At 41.5% G+C, this 19287-nt stretch overlaps 3 protein-coding genes across 7 annotated transcripts in view; 1 reads left to right on the forward strand and 2 right to left on the reverse strand.

The window, feature by feature from the left end:
• Window positions 1-9913: 9913 nt before the first annotated feature.
• Window positions 9914-13177, reverse strand: LOC124177195. The gene is made up of 3 exons (XM_046559326.1): window positions 12566-13177; window positions 12256-12467; window positions 9914-11563 (listed from the first exon to the last, which is right to left on the reverse strand). Exons 1-3 carry the CDS (start codon window positions 12824-12826, stop codon window positions 10423-10425), a joined length of 1614 nt encoding a protein of 537 aa, XP_046415282.1. The 5' UTR covers window positions 12827-13177; the 3' UTR covers window positions 9914-10422.
• A 514-nt stretch (window positions 13178-13691) lies between these two features.
• LOC124177269 (transmembrane emp24 domain-containing protein 7-like) lies at window positions 13692-15688 on the reverse strand. Its single transcript, XM_046559451.1, has 3 exons — window positions 15299-15688; window positions 14897-15142; window positions 13692-14780 (listed from the first exon to the last, which is right to left on the reverse strand). The coding sequence occupies exons 1-3, from the start codon at window positions 15452-15454 to the stop codon at window positions 14553-14555; spliced, it is 630 nt and encodes a 209-aa protein (XP_046415407.1). The 5' UTR covers window positions 15455-15688; the 3' UTR covers window positions 13692-14552.
• Window positions 15689-18553: 2865 nt separating this feature from the next.
• Window positions 18554-19287, forward strand: part of LOC124177099 — a 32771-nt gene continuing 32037 nt past the window's right edge. For 3 of the 5 annotated variants that reach the window (XM_046559104.1, XM_046559141.1, XM_046559132.1), the window contains exon 1: window positions 18554-19050. The gene's annotated coding sequence lies outside the window, so the exon portion shown is untranslated. The remainder of the gene's footprint in view (window positions 19051-19287) is intronic. The other 2 variants (XM_046559149.1, XM_046559165.1) reach the window with 2 other exon arrangements.

A 19287-nucleotide genomic window follows, 5' to 3' on the forward strand; every position in this document is an offset into this window, starting at 1 on the left:
TTAACGAGCTCGGTTTCCGCATCTCACTGTACGAAAGCTAGTTCGTTGGCTCTGCGGTAGAGAAGGGTGGTGGGTCACGGGTCACGGGTCACTAAGGGCCCTCCGCGTCATGCTGCAAGGGCTCATCCCGAGGATGCGGATCTCCGTAGTAAGACTGACGTGAATCGGATGAAATATTCAAACAGCCTCGAGTGTCGGGGGTGAAAAAATAAATACACCCAAGCGATTGAAGTTAATGAAAATATGAAACTGGTCGTCGGATTACCTGAAGCACTGTGAAGAATCGACTTGGTGATTGGTGCTCAGAATTGCCGTTTTATATCGCGTCAGTTTTCAAAGTTAATTGAGCGTACGCCGAAGGCGAAACGTATACTAATCAGAGTAATCAAGGTGGATAGGAAATGTGTTTTGACGAATAAATTGGTGAAATTTATATTCAACGGAGATGATTACCGAGTCAATTTATGTTAAACGTGAATAATTAAGCGGGTTAATGCTTCCGAAATTATATGGGGATCGGGCGTAGATGGGCACTAATGCCCTGACCCTCACCCTCGCGCGAAATCTTGAAGCGATGTATAATTGCGCCGAATAGCTAATGCCTATATTAGTTTACGTATTCAACAGCGAACGAGACGACGTGACTCGATTCTCCCGGTTCGTCAAACGAACGAAAATTGCCGTCACTGGTGCTGGCTGCCTGAAAAATGCCAACCGGATAATTTACAGTTGACGATATTTTCTTCCAAATAGAAACAAAAAACTTCGCCAAGTTGCATCCCATATGTTTTTCGAGACAATGAGGAAGTTCCATCCGGCGTATTTTTCCTATCGCTGATCCAAAACTCCCGAGGAAAAATATTATCTCAAGAAATAAAAGACAGGAATTCATCCCCGTGGTCAACTTCGATTTATTCCATCGTCTAAAGACATCGTTCAGCTCGCCTCGAGTATAATTGGCATTTATATCGTGCAGATACCCCCCCCCCCCCCCCCCCTCGATTCTATTACTTAAGTCATCGATTTTTCTCTTCTCTTGATAGATATGGCCCGGGTCATTCTTTCGTTCATTCATTCATTCATTTGTTCGTTCGTTCGTTCGCCTTTGAAACTCACGAGTGATCCATTTCGCTGTCTCGTTGCCGGAAAAAAGCACAATATGTACAACAAAGGACCGAGGAGCAAGTGACTGTTTGACGAATTGAAATCCCAAGATCCCGCAGTTTGCACGGAGATGCGTGTCGATGACACTGGTTTGCAAAAAAAAACCTTTTTTCCCTTTCTTATTATTATGTGTAATGATAATATATTTAATGCTCGTGAATGGAAATATAGCAATAAAAAACAAAATACAAATTATAATCGAACACTGAAGATAGCAACGATATTTATAAAAAAAGAAGTTATCAAGTTGAAAAGTTTAAACATTAAAATCGTCAGAAAATCTATCTACCTGTATAATTTTAGTTGTTTTATAGTTTTCTGTCTTTTCATATTATCGATTGGAATTTCACGGCGAATCTCTTCTGTTTCTAATTTCTCTTTCAAATTCTCTTTCTATCATTACGAACTGGTTTTTTATGTACAGATACCATTTAAATAGATTAAAGTAGTGTGAATGCAAAACCAACATACAACAAATTCTGGATTTTGAACAATAAAAAATAAAAAAATAAAAAATAAAAATCATGTCATATAATAATATACGTGACAGCAAAAAATGGAAAGCAGGTATAGATTCGGCACATTAAAAACTTCATCGCTATAATATTTTTTTCTTTCAAGGAGGATTTCGTTGCAGACCTGTGTGAATTGACGCGATTGGCACCGCCTGGCGGCTAGGCAACCCGACATACCGGGCTGTCGCACATCGACAGGTGCGCAAGGAGCATCGGGACCGTGATTTAGGGTTTCGCATCATTTTTTAGATCGGATTGCATCTTGTAGTCCACGCTAAAGGATAAATCCTAGATCGATAATTGGGGTGAAATCAGGTAATCGATACGCCATTACGTATACAACGCTTGACCTTTCTAGCAGTGATGAAACTTGAGCCTTTCAATTATCAAACTCGTGATTAGAAGACGAAAGTATAAAAGGACGAGCGAGAAAGAGAACAGAAATAGAAAAAAAAAGAGAAAAGAAAAAAAAAGAGTTGCGAAGAGTAAATTGTACAGTTACGATCCTCCCGGGAATGAAATTGCACCGGCAAACTTGTTGATTAAAACCCATGCGTACGTGATGAAACTAAAGTAGTAGTGGAGGAGTAGCGTCAATTCACTCCGAAATTTCATACCTCTAACGCGACTTTGTTACCTCGGCAGGAAATTCAAAAATCATAGCCTACATGAAAATGAAAACGCGCGTCGAGTCTGTAAAGTTATTTTTATTTATTTTTTCCATTTGTTTTTTTTTTTTACTGAAAAACATAATCCGTGAATTTACCTCCGTATAAAAGTACCTCAATTTTTTCCGGCCATTTTATTTACTTCAACAATCCAAAAAAAGCTTGGGATTTATGTACGAGAAAATACACACGTTTCAGGTATAGAAGTATTTCCCGAACTTGAAATACTTCTGTATTGAAAAAATAAATTACAACAGTGTTTAATTTTACTTGTAGACACGAGGTATTTTAAAGTCTGCTTGATTAATTTTCTCGTGAAAAAAAAAAAATAAATAAATAAAAAAATACGTGATTACGAAAACTTATGCTGAAAAATGAATATTCCTTCCTGCTCATGCAGCGTGCACGAAAAGCCGAATTTCGCCTGGATGAAAGTGGAAGCTGAGACCCAAGAAGAAGAAGAAGAAAAAGAAAAAGAAAAATAATCTTCCCGAGGTCATCAAGGAGGGGAATGATTCGCGTTTCGCTGACACGGCGTAGCCGTTCCCGGGTCCCGTCGTCTTGGCCTTATTCACGATTCTCTTTATCAACCGCAGAAAGTACAAGGCGGGTGCAAAATTCTCGAGTGTCACGATTTCCTCTCCGCTCTCGGTCCTCCCCCTCCTCCGTGGCCATTATCGCGAGCTTCCGTCAATTATGACCACAGCGAGTGCGAAACCGCTGCATAGCGTGAAATTGAAAACTATCGCGTATGTAAGGCAAGGATGCAACGCCTTCGTTCGCTCCGAGTATTTTGAACTCTACGAGGAACGCGCGTTGACGAAAGTAACGAACGCCGAGTGGCAAGGAGGAGAAAACGTCAAACGGCACGTCTTGAAAGCACCGACCCTTATCCGAGGACGAGCTTGCGGCCACCCTCCCCTATTTTTCACCCGCAACTCCTAAGTGAACTCTGTACGGCATAACGGTAGTGGCGGGCACTTCCACCATCACTGCGCTGCATCTCCACAGTCATTTGAAAGGGAGAATTGCGGAATTCTATGCACCTTGTTCAACGCTATCACCGGCAGCTGAATATGTGCAGCGCGATATTCTGTATGTATACAATAACGTGCGACCCGAGTTGCGGAGAATTTCTTCACAGAGATATCGCGTTTTCGAATGAGGTTGAAGTCGGTAACGTTACTTTAACGATGCGCGGTTAGGAAAATCGTTACCTCGCACCCTTAGGATTGTCTGGAATTCATCTAGTGAATCGTAACGAAGAAAACACGTAATAATTTTATATAAATATTACGCAATAATTTTGTCAAAAATTTTTGTAAACTGATTCCAATTTTACAGTTGCAATTTTATTTTATTTATTTTAACTGTAAAATTAAATCAATGATTTTAGGTTAATCTTAAAGTAATGACCTTCAAAATTTGATATGAAATTGAATTGTCTGGACCATAGTACATCATTTTTAAAGTCAGCGTAACGTTAATGAAACGGTACGTACTTAATAAACATCGTGATGCCACAACATTATAAGGATTGTCTAAAATTGGGTGAACCGATGATTAAATGAAAAATACAATCATATTGGGCCGGCTCAACTTATAATTCAAAGACATTTTAAAGTTGAAAAACGGTGAATTTTTTATCGACATATCGTCAATGTCGTCAATAATAACGGTACACTAATTTTAGATACGGACTCTATACACTGATGAATTTTACTCGTGAAATTCGCGGGGGACCGTAATTATTATTATCATGATTACTGTGGTATTCGTAGAGAAGGAATTCGTTTAATGATTACCAAGTAAAATCAGCAATAAAAACGAATCAAAATCGAATGAATTGTATTTAAATTAATTAACACTGCAAATTGCGGGTCTTACCGCTGATTCATTGTATCACGAATAGTAAATTTTTGGTTTTATTTGACAAAAAAAAAAGATCTCGTTCCGCCGTATTTATTATCGCCATATGCGGCTCACACAAATAAACATCGGTTACCTCGATAAATTTCTCCGTATACCGCAATTTTCTGCAGCTATTTGAATTTCATTTCGACCAGATATTATATTATAAATATACGTAGTTTCACGGTATTTTTAAAATAAAAATAAACATGTGCTCTTAGCCGTAGGTATACTATTACGCGGATTAGTCTGTACAAAATTAGTTTCGTACAAATAAAAATGAGTAAAGAAGAAAGAAAAAACAGTAGCTTGTATTGGAATCGTTCAGGTTGTACGCTGCTAGTCGCCGGCAAAACTGCTGAATATAACAAATTGAATGCTACCTTGCGACCGAGCCAATTGCCGTGTAAGTCGCGCGTTGAGCGCAAATTAAGAGCAAGGCAAAAAATAGCAATAATACGATATTTATCCACGTAACCTATCGCAGCTGTGACAATTAGCCAAAAGTTAGTGAATAAATCTTTCGCCGCACGCGCGGCTACAATACGATTAAATTATATGTGTAACGGCAGAAATCGGTGAAAATTCATCATGCATTATAGTGCAAAGTGACGCAAGGGTCTTGAGAAACCAGGAATTACCTTGAGGGTCCGAAAATAGTTCCTACTGCTTAACCAGGCGTATAAGACATGTGTAGATATATATCGTTCTTTCCCATCCTTCAACCCTTGCTTAATTTTCACCTCGTCCAAATTTATACCGCATCACGTGTACCATTATATATATATATATATATATATATATATATGCGTATGTACATATGAGAGCTCATTGTATTCTTCCATCTGGGTGTTCATTGTAAACTCGTGCATGATATACGTGAAGAGAAACGTGCATGTAGGTAATACACCTTCGCATGTATACACCCACATCCATTAACGCGGAACGTTATTAGGTACAACGAATTTAAAAATAACCTGTTTGACCTAAAATTAAGTAAAGTTCCGCGGAACTTGACTGTCCGAATAGATTTCTTTACCCCATTGTGAACTTGATAATGGCCCCGCGCGAATTTACAATATGATTATTATACCTTGAGCAACGTTCAGCCCCTGAACGGAACCACCCTTGCTGACGTATAATACAGTCGACGTGAAACGTGACTTGAGCGACGAAAAGATGAACCATCGAGTGAACGAATTCGCGTTGAAAGAATGACTATGTATACCTAACGCGTTATTACGCAATTAAACGTGAAAAGATTATCAACACCGTATAATATCACGTATAATTTATTATACTTGTAGATTATCTATAAAAACATTATTTCCTTCATAATACTAGAGTTTTTGATTTACGCGCAGTGAATATTATCCGCTCACACGATGCGTATGATAAATTAAGCACGCTTGATAATGAAGGGAGAATGCAACGGGAGAATTTTCGGGTACAACAATCTCGTAAAAGAAATCACACCCTGGTGATGTTGCAAAGTCTGGACGAACGCACAACGCGAGTAGTCCACCACGACCACGTGCTTTCGCGTAGAGTTAGGGGGACTTTGACGAGACCTTAGAGCCGAGCTCTGTGTATATTCGAAATGTGGAACACGATCCACCCTAGACGCGATAATAAGCCCTCGCCGTTAAGGGAAAAAAGGGTGAATCCTAACACGTGTACTAGCAGACGCCTCGTCGGTTTTCGTAACGCGAATATTGATGTATCGATGTCTGCATACATCCTCGCAAGGTTCATAGAATCGGCGGAAGATTGAGAAGAAAGAATATAGTCGAATCTCAGGGGCGAAGCTAATTTCTTCGAGTAAGAGAGGTTTCGTCTTATTAAAGTTTTCCAGTTGTAGACGCTGACCGAAACAATATACGACTTATAACGGCTCGTAAAAATTCGTCAAATATAGTGGAGATATTCTTCACTTTATTGCGTCCATACAAGTTATATACGAAATGTGACGTTCTTGTTTGTAAAAATTCACCATTTACAGTATCACTAATCATATACTACATGCGCGGTAAGGTATGGTTGTTCACTCACAATCAGTTACAGGGTTTTGGAAAGAATCTAATATTTTACGATTTGAGTTTTCGTTTGCATGTCATTTCTAGAGAAACTGTGATCCGGAATCACTAATCCATGTGACTAACAAGCATTAGCTCGTGGGATGCAGGTTGTGCAGGACGTGCATTCTTCAAGTCACTGAATAAAACGCTTCGCGTTATAGAGGTCGAGTATCTTTAAATTTGAATTACAGAGGCAAGATTGAAAATAATAAACCTTGATACGTTCGGAAAACTTCGAGTTGTTCTCTGTTTTTTCTTCGAATTACAGGGGTTTTTGCAAGGGAACAAACCGAATCTCAGACATGTGGAGGTTTTCGAGTTACAGAGGTTCGACTGTATATATAATATGTGCTGTACGTATACCAAGGCGAGCTTCGAAAATCAGTCTTCCATCTCATTTTTACGCGTGATGCATTGAATGGTGAGTTTGACACGTGATAACGTTAGATCGACGTCGAGTGACGCCCACTATTAACGGCTGTCGTTGAACATCAGCACGCAGGCTTCGAGAAGACCAGTGTATATAATACGGACCGGCATTGATGTACAAATTCAGCTTCGCTTCGTTGTAATTATTAATGCCTGATCGAGAGCTTAATTCAGCTTATAATATATGTATGTACCAAAAACATCATCGACGGAAATAAAGATTGAGACATTTCCAAACTAATGTATCGGCTCATTGATCGCTGAAAATTCAAGCGATCTGTGTACGAAAATTTCCTGCTAGGATCGTAACGAGCGATTCTAATGAGAAAATGTGGAGTACTTGATGAAATCTTTGGTGATTCGCGAATTAGTGAGAAATGACAATGGTGAGGAAGCGGGATGATGCTTGAATTAGATGATCGTTAAATAACAATAAAGGATACTTTGTTTGAGAAGGATACAAAGCGATACTGGTTGTATCGAAAGAGAACTGAAGGCCAACTGAGGTTTGACACAATAAAGAGAATACATGGATGATACACGGATATGATTTTGCGATATCGGACGATACGCGAAATGTACAGCAGACAAGCGACTAGATTTAAGGTGGAAACGGACGTGTAAACATTGAACGCAAGTGCGATTACGACTTCACATAGCTACAGTGAAATGACTTTAACTTGAACTGTTCCATCGCTAGTTTACGCAAACGATGTATGTAAACTATAAACAAATGATCATCTAACGACAAGATCTTCGAACGAAAGGTGTTTATAAACCGTAAGATTAAACGAATAGTACCTGCGTTTCACGGAGTGAAGGAAAGTAAGAGTGAATAAAAATCGTAGAGGCGGTTTGTGGAAAGGACGCGATGCTGAAGTCGGTAACACTAATGTATCGAAACGTTGAATCAAAAATACAATTTCGCACCTTTAGAATACCTGAACAAGTTGAATTTACAAAATCTGAGTTTGCCGATGCTGTATCAACAGTAGGTATACTAAATTTTAAGTAATCCTAAAGGTAGCAAAATAACGACTTCTACCAAAGATGCATTATTACAATAACGTTGCAAACTTCAGTCTGAGGAAAGGGCGCCGTTTGTGCAAAGAGACTGGCAGCGGGATGTTAGATGGACGAGGATAGAGTGAGAAGTGGAAAAAGCCGGTGCGGGACAGACGAAAGACGTTCAGGGCACGAGCGGCGTGTCTCGAGTTGGTCAGTCGTTCGTTTCTGCATACACCGTGTAATATGTATAGTGTAAATGCCCTCGCGGTATAGAGAGAACCGAAATTATTACGTTCTCCTGGCGAGTGTCCAAAATCCCGCTGCCTGCCCCTGTCTATGGATTATTGCAACACCCGGCGTCGTCGTCGTCTCTTGGCCTACATTGATTAACACAGGTCGCAAGCCAGCTAACGTAAGCAAGCGAGCTTGTCGGTAAGCTTTAGACGAGTAGAATCGACGCTCCCGAGTGCAACCCCTATTATTTTTAACCGGACGGCGAGTCGTCGTACAGTTTGCGGTTACATTTAGAGCGATTATATGCACGACGGACGATCGTAATTATTCTCATTGTTATTTATTATAATTATAACAGGTGACCGCGTGTCGGAGATTCGCGTCAGAATCACGCGCGCTCACCAAATATCCGATTTACTAATTATAGTACGAAGCGATTTGTTCTCTAACAATAAGCTCCCGTTACGAAACGTTTCCCGGTGTGCGTTTGGCGGTTCCGAAGGCCGTCCAGAAAGCTCGAATTCAACGTATTTCCCCGTTGCTCTCGATCACCTTTTTCGCATCGCTTTCCGCAGGCTGACGCGTCAGGCAGTCTGGCGGTCGTGACGCCTCGACACGAATCTCACGAAATAAGGGACGATACCGGCAGCAGAGCGAATGTAACCGGATTTCAAAAACGTTCGATAAACACCCTCGACGACCTTCTCCCTTGTGCGACAGCCGTCAATGCCTAAGGTGCGTTCGTAGGTACGTTAGACACAAACGGAAGCTGCGATGACAGTTCTTTGACAGCTGACGTGCACCTAACGCAATGAGGAGGAGGGAGGGACACCGCCGACATTAATTCAAGGGGGGTAAAAACGAGCTCGCCTTTGAAGCAAATAAAACAGCGGCGAATCGTCGCAGAGATATCTACGGCTATTTAAACAGTATCTACGTGTAGTAGGTAACGTGATCTAGGATAGATTTGTAACCACCTTGCTTACGAACGGGCATATTATCGCCGCGGCAGCGATACTCCGGGGTTGATTCTTGCTCTTGCGGAGGGGGGAGGGGCGCTAGGCACTGCACCCTGGAGCTAGTGGTTGAAAACCTGGTCTCTTCTCGCACCGCTCCTCCTCAATGATAGCCGGTATAAGCCCCACTGACACTTGGGCCGGGCGGTCGACGGTGCATCGACGATTAAGATTGATGATACTGACGATAGCCCACTGAATTAATACACCTCGAGAGAAAAACAAAAAAACAACCACCGACAACCGAACGTCGTCGAACCGTCGTCGCTCTTTGACTCGCGAAAATTTCTTCTATCACTGTGGCTTTATTTCGTTGCTTACAAATTATACACGCGTCCTGTGGTTAACTTTTTTTTACTTTCGTTTCTTTTTTTTTCCTTCTTTGTGTTATATTTGGGCTTGTTTCTATTTATTTGTTTATTTTTTCCTATTATCTTTTCGAGTCGATTTAATATATATAAACACACACACCGTAGGCCCTCGCCAATATGGCGTCACGCGAGTTTAGCAGCCGGAAAACTGACTACGGACGATGGTTTGATTGGTCGATCGTACACCCGTGACGTCAGACCCCAATGCGGGGTACGAAACTCAACGTAGCCAGCTTCGGAGCGTCAGCCACCCTTCGTCGCTGCTCTCCGACCTATATAGCTATACTCGCGAAGGTTTCGCGATAATTTACTTACACTCTACGGCCCCAGGAGCGCTACCCTCGGGCCAGAGCTCGCCGCTCTCTCGGCAAACCCCTGGAACTAAACAACCCCGAATACGGTGTGGCGGGAATTTCAAACACGGAATTAGGCTGTGGTTGACTAAAACCTTTTGCCCCTTGTCTCAAATTTCTAGGTTTTCTTGCGTCGATTACAAAATTTGGACAGCAAAGACTTGGATGGATTGTAATGATATTATTTATTAATATGGTATTTATAACAATCATCGAATGCTATATTATCTGTAATATGTATAATACTATAATAAAGTTTAATAGACACCAATAAACATATTTACAAAGCGTTACATGAATTAATTAATTTATGATTTTAACAGGTTTAAAGAAGGCAAGTACGGTGCAAGTGTAAGTACGAAATTTAGAATGACGCGCTCTTCCAAATTTTTACTAATAACGATTTTTACTATTTTTTTTTTTTTGTCTGACGACTTTTAACGTCAATGGAAATCGTTGCAACGTGGACCTTACTTTTTTATTTCTTAATCCCTTGAATGATGAACAATAAAACACAAATATTAGAAGAATCTCTACACACGCTATTGAAATATTTTCGCACAGGTTTTCACGCCTGCGCTTGCTGCCAGCACCTTGATTAAAATACAAAGATTCTCTAATACTAGAGAAAGTAGACTGCTATCGTGAAATAGTATTTAAAAAGTTTTCACCGCGTCAATTTAGATCCCGAAAAAAATTTAGAAGTTCGGTCTGAGTCTCCATGTGGTTAGTCTGCGCGTGTAACCAAGACCTCCCAATGCTGGAATCGTTCTGTACAGATTTTGATATTTTGGTTTGCGTTTCCGTAGACACCGTAGCATCACTGATTTGTGGCCACGCAGTCTGAGTTTGAATGTCGGAAAAGCCCAAATCTGAAAGTAGAATTTCGTCCGAAGTTTGGGTGCACGTGTTGCTGTACAAGAGTTCATCCATATTCTCAAAGCTCTCGGTGGTCTGGGTCTCCGTATTGGAACTATAGGTGAAGGAGGTATCCTGGTCAAAGAGCTCCCGTGTAAACGCGAGCTCAGTCTGCGTTTCAATACTGCTAAATTTATTATCAAACATCTTTTCCATCAGTAAAGAATCCGTGTGTCCGACGCTACCTATCCGCGCGAAGGAGAGAGTATTACCGATCGAATTATCTTCAATGTATTGAATGTTGTTGAGATTCGTAGTCTGGGAACCAGAATGCATTAGCGTAGGCTCATCGTGGTTATAAAATATATTTAGATCGGTTTGGGTTACATTTTCGTTCAGATCCTCGAGGAAATTTTCTTCGTTCGTCTGAGTACCCGATGTGTTCTTCACCTCCCAAAGATCCTGCAAACCGACGTCGTGACTCAAAGGCAATGGACTGTTTGAAAACAGATTTTGAGTCTCAAAATTATCGGCAAAGTTCAAATCCTCCTTCAGTATCGTGGAGTTTAAATCCTTGGGCAGTTCGCTCTTCCGACATTTCCAGTCTTTCAACATGTGTGAACTTGATTCTTGCTGCGTGGATTTCGTCATGATGTAACGCTCGTTTGTCTGCGTTTCTGCAGATGTTTTATGATGCTTCTCCGTTTTCAAACCACCTGTCTGAGTTTGTTGCGATATCCTACGCCTTGCTGCCCCACTTTTCAACGGACTAGACACTTTTTTTGCCCTCTTAAACTCATCCGTCTGCATAGCTGCGTCGCAAGTTACCTTCAGTTTTCCATCCATCAAATAAGTATAAGTATTAGACCCATCTATGGAATTTGGCAAGATATTAACCGGCTTGCCGACATTAACAATTGTGACTTGAACAGCTGGTAATGTCTTCAATTTTGTCTTTCTGTAATCATATTTATGAAGAAGGAATGATTCACATCAAAATCCAAGAGTGCTCGCTGAAATTGATGGGATGGGACATTCAGGATACGGTTTTCAGATACTTATCTTTGGGTAGATGAAGGCCAGAGGATAAAAAATGTTTCAACAAAATTCTTTACAAACGGATAACAACATTCACTGTGTATTTACTCAAAAGTGCTTGAGCTAAACCCATGTTTAATGATACACAGAGAAATAATATTAGGTAGATGGGTTTCCATTCTGCCGTATATTTTTTTTCCTTCTTCAATTATTGTCTATGCTTTTTCGCTCAGTGATTTAAATCCAAACACGATTATCCAATATCACGATAACTTATGCTCAATTTTTTGTAATAATACAGGTGCCATATCGCCAGAGAGAATAAAACGAATCCAAATATTTAGGTACACAAGAGAATATGGAGAACAATTAGAGAATATCATTTATAATGAATATTGACGAGAGAAAATCAGGGAAAATGAGGGATGAAGAAGTAGGGAAAATCTAAGATATCAATACGGTTTCAAGCTGCATACAGTGGGAGTATTCCAAAAGTTGATATATTTGAGAATCTTTGCAGAAATTGAAGATTCTCAGAACTCTCGAAGACCCAGACTCAAATAACAATCTTTCATAGATAATTTAGTGTTTAATAAAGGCTATAATACTCACTTGAGTAAAAGTTTGTATTTGTTGTCTATGACGTGCTTGTAGCGTTTGGCATGTGTAAGTAGAGCTTCGTAAGTTGAGAATACTTTGAGGCAATTGCAGGTGAATTGCACACCGCATATCCTAACGTGAGCATCCTTGGCAGCCTCGGTTGAAAAACATTTGGAGCATTGCGTACACATGAAGGTTTTAGCTGCGTGTACCTTGAGGTAATGCTGTAATGAAAAGAGCAAGATCGGGGTCAGACTACTTCCGAGTGATTAAGTTCAAGATTGGAAAGGAGAAGGGCATTACGATCGGAGCGAAACCTAACCTGTTTAAGGTACTTCATAGTTGTGAAGTATCGTTCGGATTTAAGAGCGTATACGCAGGAGGAAACGGGGCAGTGATACTGTATGTTTTTCTTGTCATTTTTCGCCAAGTTTCCCTGCTTGTGAACCTTAAGATCGTGGAGTCGGAGTCGAGGCTCGTTTTGAAATACAAGCCCGCATTCCAGACATCGGACACTCTTTACTATCACACTCAATTCCTCTGGCGACGGGCATATCGTATTAACCAAAACTTCCGCCTCCATCGCGATCGCTGTAATTTACGAAATACGCCGGCGAACCGTAATACTTATCCATCCGTCAGTTGTTTATTTCATCAACCCCGCGGCCAAAGTGGTTTTATTTTGTCCGCCATTTGTTTACTCGGCCACGAACTAACTCCTCGCCCTCCTCTTTTACAGAATCGATGCGTTGTGTTCATTTCGCGAACAAGTGAATACACGTTGAGTGAGGGTCGTCAGAGAGCCAGCCTTGGGCAAATTTAAGTATGGCTGTCATGACCAGAGAGTCGAGGTACTAGGCAGTAGGTAACCGACGGTAACCTTAAAAACTTCTTGGAGTTTGCCGGTAAAGAATAACGCGGAGGCGCGTTTTGTCGGTAACTCAAGGATTTCTCTTTTAGTCTAAAACGTGAGATAGAAAAAAAATAAGACATCGATGTCGGCATTGCGAATTATATACTTAACGGCAGTTCCTTAAAATATCAACAACTTGTTACATTGTTTAGACCCCGCGACTCTTATTCACGACAGCTTTTTGTGCGTATGTATGTAACTGTCACAAGTAAAGGTGACAATTTTGTCAATACACTTCGTATTCATTTTTATTTCCCTTACAATTAACAGGCCCGAAATACTGAAAGCGTGAGATTCAACTAATTTCTCATTCATTTGTCACTCATTCGTTCAATTATACATTATTCAGCAGTGGTCACTGATCTCTGGATCAGTGGTTGTGGTTGATATTTTGAAGCTAATGTGCTTGACGAAGAAAAAATACCCAATCAGCGTTTAACACAACTGCTTGCTCGGTAAGAAACATTGTGTGTCGAGAATGACACACACGCTCGTGCAGCATAAAAATCGCTGACTAAAAATTGGAAGGACACGATTATTTCATACTTGATGGATGTATTAACTCATTTTACCTCGTGTACATACATAGTGATTTGTGTACAAAAAGTTTACAAGTCTTTAAAATTTGCAAGATGATAATGTGATGATAGAAAATCGTAAATCATACTGAGCTTACGATCTACTAGAGTTTGTACGAATTACCCATACGTTTTTCAGATGACTCTTGGTTTTTTTTTAAATAGGAGGCATATTTTGTACGATATTGAGTTACGGATGTTATTTCGTTAGTATTTGGATTGTAAAATAACTGTGTTAAGAATACGTTAGCCGCTTTGTTATTGATATCATTGTATGAGAAAATCAACGATTAGATGTAATAATCCACGGAAAAAATTTAATCAATAAGTATATTACACACATACAATATCAAAAACGTTACTTTGTATGCCGGCGATTCTTACGTTTGAACTTTCACATAGCCATTTCACACTGAAACTTTTCTGTTTACTCGCACTCCTATGATAGGAGGTTAACAGTAGGCCTATATTAAAATGTAACTTACCTAAATTCCTATAAATAAATCCCCAAATAAATATACACTGTAACGTTGCATTTGCAAGGTGATAACTAAACGCGTCACCGTTTGTTGCATGCAACATGTAAATATTCATCCGACACACACTTGATACAAACAAGTGTATCTTGTACATCAAGACGTTGCACCAAGAGAAATTCAACTCCAAATTGACGTAATTTTAGTGCTTAATTTTGGGGGCAAGATATAGTTCTTGACGCATTTTTATTCTTGCCTTTTAATTAAGCGTCTAAAATATATCGTCAATTACAAATATATCGTCAGCTGTTTTAATTGAGAATGGATCAATAGTTGAGCTTACTATGACTTTGGGTAAGGATTTCGTTCGGTGAAAAAGTCTCTCAGGACAAAGACCTGTCCTATTGTTGTAATCAGAATTGCTAAGGTCTCCATAACCGACCACCACATCACTCGCTCGTTAAGATCTTCGGCCCGTTTTCGACCCTGCGCTTCTCGCAGTCTGTGATGTGTCTGGTAGTCCAAAATACTGTTCAGATTTTGGTGCACCTCCTGCGCAGACGACTCCATCTATAAAGCAAGAAGATAATCGCTAGCTATTCAATAATCTTGGATAATAAATTTCAAGTATAATTACGAATTCACTGATGTTTCGCAACTTACGATGAATAAAATAACGAACCCACCTGAGTCATAACCGTGACATGCTCGCCAAGACCAGGCAGAGGGAGTTCATCTCCGACCTGAAAGTCCATGTACACAAGCTTGTGCGAAAAGGTCGAAAACTCGTTGCTGAAGCAGGCTTTATAGACCCCGGATATCGTCGGTGTAAACGTGTGCGAATCAAACTGCGTCTTCACCTGACGATATATTATCTCCTTGTTCGGCGCCTCCAGTGTGACGTCAACATCGTACTGGCCACCGGTCACTACCTAGGAATCAAAGAGAATGAGACGTTGGTTGGTTGTCAAAACAACCGACGAACCTACAAATGTTCCCAGTCGCCCCTCCCTTTGGGTTCGAGGTTAAGGTTAAGGGCGCTGATTGTGATTTTGGAGGGATATCGGTAGTGGATTTATCCGACTTACCTGGAACTCGAGGGTCGACGATACGTTCTTCTCAATGTCCTGGTAAAAGCACTCTTTGGCATTATCCGGCAGCTCGAAGGTTAGTTCTACGCTACTCGCGTCGAATACGGCACCTAGAAGCGCACCGAGCAGGAACCACGTCATCCAGTAGTCCATGTTGCGCGGTGATTTAGCGGCCTATCAAATTCGCATTTAAACTCGTATAATACCCGGCAAATACCCAGCCCGCAGTCCTCGATCGAACTCGGCAAACGTTACTAATATGTATGAAACGATCCGTCTTAACGTGGCCGGAAGAAGACAGTCAGCCGATCTTCAAAGTTCGAAGTTCTACTTCAACCTGAACCTAACTTCTCACCATGGAAGTGTAAGGATATAGAGTGGGGAGGGTATAGGCGCTCGTATAACTGAAGTGTCTCACTATTAAATAGAGAAAAAAGATCAAAACCGACCTTCTTTCTCTCTGGTGACGCATGCGCAGCGGTATAAACGTCGTAGCCGTCGTAGCTATTTGCAACTGCGTATGCGCCGGGAGAAAAAGAAAGCTAGTACTCTTACATTCTCTCTCTCGCTCTTACTCGTTTCACTACTCGACGAGTCCATCGCCACCTCTCGGCGAAACGGAGAAGCGCTTATCGCGCGGAAATTTTGTCCACCCTCCGCCGTCCGACACGTGTCTCAACTCGCGCACTTGACGTATCAATTCGACTGTAATGGACTCAATTTTACGCGTCGTGACTTCGCCGCGCATCGATTTCGACGGGGGGAGAACGACGACGATGTCTTTGGGGTTTTGGAGGAGGACAACGACTTCTGCCTTACTGAATTTCCTCTTAAATCGTCGAGCGATCTGGGTATAGATCAAAGATCGAGAATGACGGCTGAACCGAGGGAACGAGCCGCAGCTATCGTGATACAGAAATGTTGGCGGAGATACTCGTTTAGAAGCGAATTGTCAAGCCTCAGAGATTTTCTGGCTAAATACGCCGGTTCCAATTACTCCGTAGCGTTTCTCAGGCTAGTCAATTCGCGGGAAGCCTGTTTGGTCGACCGAGCGAGCGGGACTCGCCTCCGCTTCAGATTCTCCGGGGAAACTTTTCCGCCTGTGGTTGTTTACAAGATATTTACGAAACTACCGGTCATCCGTGTCTCCTGCGCGTGGAATAACGAAATTGAAGAGAGCCAGGCGGATATAATGATCAAGCCCGGCGAATCGCCCGTGAAAAGTAACGCGAACGATTGGCGGCCGTTCCTCATCACCTCCTCATCGCGAAGAGGAGGAACCGGAAGTTCAGCTTTTGCGACGAAGCGTCGCGACGAACGCGTAATTAGATCAAATCGCAGATCAAAGTTAGAGATGATTAAACGACTTTATGAGCTGGGGAGGCACGGCGAATGGAAACCGGAAATGGCCCATGGAAAATGAAATGACTTTATTCACTGTGATCGTCAAGATTTTGATCTCTCAAAAGCCGATGCGAAGAGCTCGCGTCGACTTATCTAATCCGATGAATGGGCGCCAGCAAATTTTAAATTATAATTGAAATTCGTGGCATTACTCGTACCGCACATTATACCCTAATCACAAATTATCACGCTATTATTTAGCAAATTGTCAAGTTTTGTACCAAGAAAATCAATAAAGATATATTGTAATGAACATTGCAGATGGTTCAGGAATCGACTATTCTTCACTTTTTGCGAACTTTGCGATCGCTCGAAAAACATTGCGAATTTTTCCCTCCGTCTATTCTACCGCATGATCCAAGATCCAGAGCACTCGTATGAAATCTCTGTGACGCAGTGCTAAACCGGGCTCTGTGGGTGCAGTTATCGGTCCAACACGAGCCAAGAAACTGCGCAGAGTTTGGACGAGTTCCAGCCACTCCGATATCGTTTCAAAAGCATCCCACATCCGATTGCCCAATTAAAATATCGTCTGTAGCGTATCAGAGCTAGCCGACGATCAATCGAGCAGCACGCGTTGCGACGATGAACGCTAATTGTAGGCATACGGCAGGAAAAAGAGCAGACCAAAACGAATCGTTTGGCAACTGTGCTCTTTTCTTCAGGCGTTCTCCTTGTTATCATTTATTTTTGTAACTTTCTTTCATTTCCATGCAAAATATGACTTTATTTATCATATTTTAGGCGTCAGACGTCGACGCGACCCTCACCTGAATCGCGTAAAGCAGAATACCTGTACTTACAAGCTACACACGGACAGACGTTTATATTATACATACATAAGAACGTTTTTGTATACATATGTTATACAACGCTGGGTGGAATTCTGGTTCGAAATGGGAAAGGGTCGTGAAACGTTGCGGGGCGATTTAGATGCGCATAATATAAAACATGTTACACGTGCAGAGTCCGTCGAGTTTCCAGTATACGGTTATATCCCCGCTGCTTATTTATTATTACTCACCTACGGATACGAAAACGTCTTCTCTATTATGGATGACCTTACCCTTATATACCTGCCTCGTATTTCACAGTCTGCATCGCAGAGCGGGCGTAGTGAGAAACTGGTAATCTTACCTGCGAAATATGACTGTTACAAGTATCTTGGTATATGTGTAGATAACTTATGTATCGATCTATGTTCTTGCCGATGTTCAAACATTTTTCAAAACAGAATCCTAGTTTAATCTTACAGGGTCGCGATCATTTTCAAACTATTTGCCCACGATAAGAAACGTGACTGCGTTCACCTTTTCCGAAAATTCAAGCTGCACCAACTGTGAATTCTTATCAATTTATAGATTTTGCCAGGCAAGTATACGAGCCAAACGGATAATAATATTCAGCAATTCTTCATAGATCGATGGGTAGGAATATCGTTAAACACTGTACCATTTTCGACGGGTGAACGTCATTGACTAAAAGTTACGAACTGTACGAGTCGTGAAAGATACGGGTTCTCTCATTACTCCGTCGTTTTAATTGCGTTTTATTGCCTTCCTTTTTATTTCCATCTCCACGAAAACAGTCAAGTAAAAAGTTTTCCCCCCCCACGATTGCACGGAGGTATCGCGGAATTGGCGATGCAGAACCGCCTCGAACATGCCAGGCGTCGCGGCGCCGCCAAGGCTGCGAGCTTAAGGGGCTGTGGGAAGGGGATGAGGGGGAGTATAGCTAGAGGAGACGACGATGGGAGTGAGAGAACCTTCGGAGGTGCAAGGGAGGAGAGAGCAGCATGGCAGGCCTAGAGTGGAAGCCAGTGGAAGCCAGTGAAAGCAAACGACGCCGGGCGTCGGTCGAGGAGGGGAATTCGTCCCTCGGCGGCGGGAAACCATGCGTGACCTCCTGGTTCTCGGGCACATCGCGGCATTCGCGGCCCGAAGCGGACACCAGTGGAGGGACCGCGTGACACCGGAATGCAAGTGAGGGGTTCGGGTCGCGGCTCGACAATCTCTGATATCCACCCCAATTCGAAGAATACAATCGAACTATCACTCGCGATTAGAGTCGGCTCGATCGCTTTGTCGCATTTATCGATGCCCGTACGCTGATTCGTACGATCGTTTAAACCGGCAGTGCGCGGTTCGACGTTGTCATTTTTCGTGATCCTCTAACAGTGCACTTCGACTTGAGTTCTGTACTGATCGGAAAACTTAATTATTATTGTTCGTGCCGACAGCTCCAAGGCTGTAGAAGAGTTGAGAATTGTAACAGTTTCGAGGCTTGTTCGACAGGACTTATCTCACTTCTCGAGGTTTTCAAGAGCGTGAGAGATTCGCAACAAGGTATGTGTTCGTGAATTAGAGCAAATACTATGATATAGGTATAAGTGTATTACTTTGTTTAATACTATGCATTTTACACAGCGTGGCTGAAGATAGTAACGTTGTCAAAAAGATAACTTTTTTTTTTTTGTTACAATTTTGAAATTATTTTAAAAGAGTCAAGTTTCCAAAAGTATCGATATGCTTTGCTTTTTATCGATTTACAATAACGTTCTATATAATTCAAACTTGTCGAAA

This window comes from Neodiprion fabricii, chromosome 1, assembly GCF_021155785.1.
Source record: "Neodiprion fabricii isolate iyNeoFabr1 chromosome 1, iyNeoFabr1.1, whole genome shotgun sequence".
Lineage (NCBI taxonomy): Eukaryota > Metazoa > Arthropoda > Insecta > Hymenoptera > Diprionidae > Neodiprion > Neodiprion fabricii.